This window comes from Camellia sinensis, chromosome 6 (assembly GCF_055761805.1).
Source record: "Camellia sinensis isolate YWXY chromosome 6, ASM5576180v1, whole genome shotgun sequence".
NCBI classification, from domain to species: domain Eukaryota; kingdom Viridiplantae; phylum Streptophyta; class Magnoliopsida; order Ericales; family Theaceae; genus Camellia; species Camellia sinensis.
The window spans coordinates 181,864,698-181,872,500 of NC_138966.1; the positions used below are offsets into that span (position 1 = coordinate 181,864,698).

At 32.4% G+C, this 7,803-nt stretch overlaps 1 protein-coding gene across 1 annotated transcript in view; it reads right to left on the bottom strand.

Annotated features, from left to right (window-relative positions):
- Positions 1 to 5,698: 5,698 nt before the first annotated feature.
- Positions 5,699 to 7,803, bottom strand: part of LOC145793873 (uncharacterized) — a 4,404-nt gene continuing 2,299 nt past the window's right edge. Inside the window, exon 3 of the mRNA XM_082876763.1 lies at positions 5,699 to 7,663. Coding sequence (XP_082732889.1) covers positions 5,699 to 7,663 — 1,965 coding nt within the window. The remainder of the gene's footprint in view (positions 7,664 to 7,803) is intronic.

A 7,803-nucleotide genomic window follows, 5' to 3' on the forward strand; every position in this document is an offset into this window, starting at 1 on the left:
CTTTATCTAGCATTAGGATTAATTCTAATTTTCCATAAACTTGATGTTCATAAAACATTTCATTTTTCTCTTCAAAATATGAGATTGAATTAATCCAAGTCCTTCAAATTCCATGATGTATGTATCATTAGAGTATTAAACTTATAAAATTTATTCATGCATGTAACAAATGGAACTTAATCTCATGCAAGATTACAAAAATTAAAGTCAAAATAATTAATTTCTAATTTAATTTCCATAAATTGAACATAACTCTATTTATTCATCATCTTGCTAACTTCTTCTATTTATATGAAGTTGAACCCAAGTTTAACAAATTTAAGAAATCATAATTCATACTTTTGGTCCTAACTTGATTTTACATGCAAACCCAAATTTAATCTCATAAGTCTTTTTACACATGAATTAAATCTAAAACTTTGAAATTCTAACATGCATGTAAAGATGAACCTCAAATTTATGAAGAATAATAAAAATCAAATTCAAACTAACTAATTTTCAAATTTATTTCCATAATCCTACACTCAACGATTTTTTTCATCTTCTTTCTTATTTCTTTTTGATTACATGAAATTGAATCTAATTCCCTCTTCTTCTTATTTTTTTCTAGCTTTTAAGCGATTAATCTAAAAGATTTGAACTTAAATTCCATACCTAGAGTTCTTGAGTGATGAATTTCCTTTGAATTTCCCCTTCCCTTTCTTTAAACCCATGCTTCCTTGAGCTCCCTCTTTCTCTTCTTGACATAGAGCAACTCCCCCCATTTTATTTTGTTTTCCAGTAACTAAGTGCATGGAACACTCTCTCCCTCTCTCACACGGGTTTCCAGCAGAACACCCAAATAAGCCTTCATTCAAATATTTCAACATGTACACACACACAAGCACACCTCTCTTGTTGACACATATTGCACACGTGCACCTTAGGTCAAGCTTCCAGCACATCACTTATACATATGCACACAATCAGATTTCTCAATATACAACGAGAAATAAGGCCATGACATAGCGATACACCGGCTTGTTGTAAGCCTGTTCTTCATCTCCGACAGTGTAATAAAGTGGGGCAGTGACGTATAGAAACACAGGGGAAGTGGAGCATATCGTGGCTATGGTATTTGCAATAACAAATAGTTTGAAAGCTGCTTCTGTTATTAGAAGTGGCATTCCTTGTTTTGAATCTTTATTGCTATTATAACCTCCAGGCATCGTGAATCCGGCCGCAAAGCTGATAGTTACTATGAGTGTTGCCACTATCAAATGGGTCTCACTCATTTTCATGATTGCTTCTAATTTTGCTTTCCCTCGTTCTTTAAGATTTTTCTGATTTTCTTCTTTATGAGCCCTTATTTTTGTTATCAACTCTTGATCCCGGCTGACTATATTTCTCCCACCACAAATTTCCGATCTCACTAATTGGGAATCTTGTTTTTTTTGTTATGATCAGTTTGGAAAGCCAAACAAAATAATATATTGTGATGAATCTGAATTTCTACAAAGCCCACCGCTAAACCAAAAATAGACTCATTCACTTTCTTCACATTTAAACTCAATGAAGGCAATGCAAAAACTAGAATTCTAAAGGCCATAAAAGAGAGAAAAGAATTTATCATTTTTAAATTCGTAGCAAACGAGCCTATCATCCGTGCTATGTACGGAATAATTATAGATATTTATATTTGTTTTAGATTTTTTTAATATATAAATTATGTTTTTTGAGATTTTTTATAAAAATAATTTAACAATCTTATCATAAACTATAGTGTATGAGAGAAGTTGAAAAATGTACTACAGTAACTATGCATGGATTGTATCTATAATTATTTGTATGAAGGGATTTTAAATGTTGATCAAGAGATTTTGACCAAATCAATAAATGCAGGCATGTGGAAAGACATGTAGATTGGAAAAAAAATTAATAAATACTAATCAGGAGATTTTGACTGAATCAATAAATGCTGAGGTTTTTTTTTTTTTTAAATCAAAAAATTAAAAAATTTAGATTGGGATATTAGAATTCCCACAAGGCTGGGGGTTAGAAACCCTATTTTCTTTAATATATAGATATAGATTATATATTAATGAGTAAGTAAATGCATTTCATATAAGTAAATGCATTTCATATACTTTTCTTTTTTTTTTTCCTTCTTTTATTAAACCATTTGATTTCAAGTTCTTCCAAATGGCGTACAATTGATATACACAAAAAGGGTACTTCTACAATATACACCCTCAAACATGGGTGTAAATTTTATCAAATAACAGACTTTTAAAAACTATCTTGTTTTTTATATTTATTTTCAGAACTTTTTAAAAATATATATATGTTTATCTATTTAAACTTTAGGATCATCTAGTTGAGATAGATTTAAAAATAAATAAATTTAATATAATTTTTTTTTAAAAATACTAAACTGAAATATCTCAAACTGCAAAAATTCTAAAAAACCAATTTCTTTCAGCTTGGAACTTCAATGGCTAAAGTTCCTTGGGAGCATAATGCTTTAATGGCAGAGTCATTGCTGCTCGTGAAGGACTTCGATGGGTCCTTGTAGTGGAAACTGGTTTCACCTCAAAAATTGGTTTTTCTTGTGCAAAGGTATTATTAAATGGCTTATCTATTTAGAAAATTAAGTTGTAAGTTCTATCAAATAGATTATCTATTTAGAAAATTAAGTTGATCCGATATTAGAATTATGAACAATCTTTTGTATATTGTGTATTTTGTCTTGTGCAAAGGTATTATTAAATGGCATGGCTCATTTCATTGCTAAGAAAGGAGCTGTTAGGAAGGGTAGAGTGTTGGGACTTTTTCTCCCCCTATTTTATCCTTTCGGAGAGTATGGATGCCCTGTTTAATGTATAATCATACTGTTTGACAAAAAAATCAACGAACAAATAAAAGTTTATATGGTTTTTTTTTTTTTTAACAGAAAATAAAAGTTTATATTGTTGATCCATAAAAGCTTGCCTTTGACCTGCTTAACCAACTGGACTACTTGCAAGTTTTGAATAACATCTCACAAAACTCACTTTTAGAAAATAAACACAAGTAAAGAAAAAAAAAAAATTAGAAAATAAAAGAATCTTAAACATTTGGAAATCAATCAAAGCTACTCGTATTAGAAGTCATGGAAAAAAAAAATTAGTGTTATTCAAATTCAAAAATTAAACTCATTTTTCAAATTCAATAATCAATCAACCAATCACTCTTATGTGTTATTTGTCTCTCATATATTTTTAATTATCAACTAATCATCTCACTTATACATCATTAAGTCTAAAAAATGAGTATAAAAATTGGGTTTGTATGTTATTTTCCAAAGCTAAAATGTGTCATCACTATGTAGGGTCATGTAAAATTGCAAAAAATCATCACTATGTTTGTTCCAGAAAATAAATTGAGTCCACTTTTTAGAAAATTGTTTTTTTTTTTTAATTTTTAGTGAATTTTTTAAATATTTTACACAACTTTTTTAGTTTTTAGATATACCTAATCAAATACACTTAAAAAGTATAATATTTATGAAAAAAATGTTTAAAAAATTCACCAAATACAAAAAAAAAAAAAAAAAATACATTTTCATATTTTATTTTATTCAATGAATTTATTAAATATTTTTGTACAAATATTTTACTTTAAAATTAAGTGGATCTAAAAATTCAAACAAAGTTGATTGAAATATTTTAAAAAATCATGAAAAATACAAAATATCAATTGAAAACTTGAAAAACTATTTTTGAAAACTTAAAACTAAATAGGGTGATTTATTTAATTCTAAGAGTTTTATGTTTATTTTTATTTTCTGTTTCGTTAGCAAATTTAGAACTTTTAATAATCTTCGATGAAACCTTGAAAAGAGGGGAAAAAATAGTATTTTTTCTTTTTTAATAATAATAATAATATAATTTTTTTAGAAAAACATGAAAATGGGATATTATTCAAGTAAAAAATAGCCAAGCCTAGCCCTGTCCTATGCCTCAACAACCACATAAAAAGAAGATAAAATTTCAGTGTAAATTTTAAAAAATAATTATAAATAATTAGTAAATTCTACAAAAAAAAAAAAATAATTAAACATTTAAATATTTTCGTGAATCTGTAATAACTTTATTAAACTAGTACTAAATAATAATTTTTCCTAAAAAGAAAGGCATATACACCTAAAGACTCAAGAAGATGGCATATACACACTCATGAGGTCTCAATAGAATAAAAAAAAAATCTAAAAATTGATCAAGGTCTGGAAATACCCTCTCCAAATCCAATATATAATATATATGGCTAAGAAGGAATTGTTGATAAGAAGGAATTGTAAACATTATTGCGTAGTGCGTTTCGATGTATGCATAGGATAATGTAGCACAAGCAAAGTGAAAGTTTGCTTCTCAACCATAATATATATATATATATATATATCCCCCACAATTTCTCTCCAGTCTAAATCAGATTGGAGAATATTATTGAGTTTCTGTGGGCTCGTCATGAAATCTGTATCGATAATCCAAATAGTTTAATGTGTATAGTTCATTGAGTATTTCATTCCTATAAAAAATCACGTTGATCGGATATCGATAATCATTTAATCAGCTCATGTTTGTGTCAATGATAAGTATGATTTTTAAAATAAATTATTTATTCAAATATGATATAATCAACTAACTATCGATATCCGATTAATATAATTTTTTACATGAATAAAGTACTCAACAAACCTTACATATTACTGCTTCTATCCCGTCTAAATTGGGCTAGAGGGTATTGTTGGGGCTCCGTGAACCATCACGGAGCACACATTGAGTATTTCATCTATAAAAAAACATGTTGGACGTTGGGTATCCCAACTGGAGAGGAGCCTCTCTCTCTCTATATATATATATGTTGCATTCCATAAGAAAACATGCCATGTGCAGCGAGGTTGGCATATCTTTACCTGAAATTTTGACCATTGTATATCGTCGGGCGTAATGTTTTTATCGTTGAAAGCCCATTCATATTCTCTATTGCACCATTCTTTTGTTGAACCTCTCAGATGCGCTGAAGCTAAAGTAACATCATCATACGGGTACAACAGATGGAGAGGTGTGTTTCCTTCAATGTCTTTCTATTTTTTAAGATGGCTTGACCATGGGTTGTCTTTGATAAATTCAGTCGCATCTTTCTCCCCCATATCCATGGCAACGTGAAGAACATTTTGTCCTTTGCCATTGACCATCTCCCAACAATTCGGACATTGTAACAAAATCTCTTTCATTACGCTTTTACAACCTTCAGTAGCAGCTATATGAAGAGCTGTCTTTTCGTCATCCTTGTCTGCAGTGGTAATGTATGCCGCTGATTTATCCTTTTTTAGTATTGAAAAAATAAATATGGAGAGAATAATTGACAGAGCAAACAGGCTCTTTGTTTTCAATTGTATTAATCCTTACGGGGAGACTCCATTTTATAGGAGTGATTATACAACATTTGCAAGACAATATAATAAAAAGCTACTAGACAACATAATGAAAGGCAACAATCATAATTAAAGGCACAACATATAAAACTAAAAGTAGCCGAAAGGAAATGGCACTAACTAAAGCAAATTGCACTAGCTAAGGCATCTGATGACTACTAATGACACACAAATATAATATATACATTATATATATTATATATTATTAATAATGAAAAGAAGCTTGATTTCAAACACTCCCCCTCAAGCGACGTTGTAGATGTTAATCATTCCCAATTTGTCCGTCAGATCTTCAAAGCTAACTCGAGCAAGAGCTTTTGTGAGAATGTCAGCCTTTTGGCTCTTTGTTGGAGTGTAGCTGACTTGAAAAACTCCTTCTTCAATCTTTTCCTTGATAAAGTGTCGATCTATCTCCACGTGTTTAGTTCGATCATGATGAACCGGATTCTTAGCGATACTGATGGCAGCTTGGTTGTCGCAGTATAAAACCATGGGATGCTCAGATGGAACCCATAATTCTTCTAACAGTCTGTTCAACCAGATTCCCTCACAGATACCTAGGGCCATAGCACGAAATTCTGCCTCAGCACTACTACGGGCTACCACTGACTGTTTCTTGCTTCGCCATGTAACCGCGTTCCCCCAAACAAATGAACAATAGCCAGAGGTTGATCTTCGATCAGTCACTGAACCTGCCCAATCTGCATCTGAAAAAATCTCAATTTTTCTATTTGTTGTTCTTTGGAAGAAGAGACCCTTTCCTGGTGTCATTTTTAGGTACCTCAATATTCTGGTCACAGCAGTCATGTGTTTTTCGGTTGGATTATTCATGAATTGACTGACCACACTAACAGAGAAGCCGATGTCTGGCCTTGTATGAGAAAGATAAATGAGTTTTCCCACAAGACGTTGATATCTCCCTTTATCACTTGGTGCACTACCGTCACTTTCTTCCAGTTTGATAGTTGTGTCCATAGGAGTTTCTGCCGGCTTGCATCCTAGCATCCCTGTTTCATTTAGTAAGTCTAGAACGTATTTACGTTGTGAGACTGCTATACCTTTCTTTGACCTAGCAATCTCCATTCCAAGAAAGTACTTAAGATTTCCAAGATCTTTAATCTCAAATTCCTTTGTTAGGAATTTTTTAAGTAAGCCAATTTCCTCTTCATGATCACCTGTTAGAATTATGTCATCCACATAAACAATGATAATTGCCAATTTCCCTCCTAGGGAGTGCTTCACAAATAATGTATGATCGGATTGACATTGAACAAAACCATACCCTTTCACTACCTTAGTGAACCGCTCAAACCAGGCCCTGGGAGATTGTTTGAGACCATACAGGGATTTTCGGAGTCTGCAAACTTTGTTGAAATTTGATGTCGTCTCAAGTCCAGCAGGAATGTCCATGTAAACTTCTTCCGTTAAGTCACCATTGAGGAAGGCATTTTTTACATCAAGTTGGTGAAGTGACCAATCGAGATTAGCTGCCAAGGATAAAAGGACACGAACAGTGTTGAGCTTGGCAACTGGAGCAAAGGTTTCTTGATAGTCAATGCCATAGGATTGAGAGAATCCTTTAGCGACCAACCGAGCTTTATAACGATCCACATTACCATCTGCCTTGTACTTTACTGTGAAAATCCACTTACATCCAACTGGTTTCTTACCTCTTGGAAGATCAGTAATTGCCCAAGTACCATTCTTTTCCAGAGCCCGAACTTCCTCATTGACTGCCGCCTTCCACTGAGGAGACTTGAAGGCTTCCTGAATATTCTGAGGAATGGGTATCTCTGTGATGCTAGAAGTGAAGGCACGGAATGAAGGTGATAGCTTATCATAAGAAATAAAGTTCCCAATGGGATGCTGAGTACATGATCTAACTCCTTTTCTCCAAGCTATGGGCATATTAAGAATACTGTTTTCTAACTCAGAATCAACAGTACTATCTGTGGTAGGAATATTGTTACCTGGAATGTTGCTTGGATTAGAACCCGGTTCAGCCTCATGGGATTGTTGAGAAAGTGCTCCTTCCTCCGTGTCCTCTTGGATGTGCTCATTATCCCGCAAGTCAACAATGAACTCAGAATTTTCGGCAGGTAAAGATTGATTAAATGACTCTTGAGGTGTGTGATTTTTGGTGGTGATGGATGGCTCACTAAATGACTCAAGGGTCCAAAATTGATGTTCCTGGGTTGGAGTCTCCCCCTAAATGACGATTTTAGGATAGTAAGACTGGGTTTCAAAAAATGTGACATCCATGGAATTATAGAATTTCTTTGTGACCGGAGAGTAACACTTATACCCTTTTTGATGTGAAGAATACCCAATGAAGATACACTTGAGCG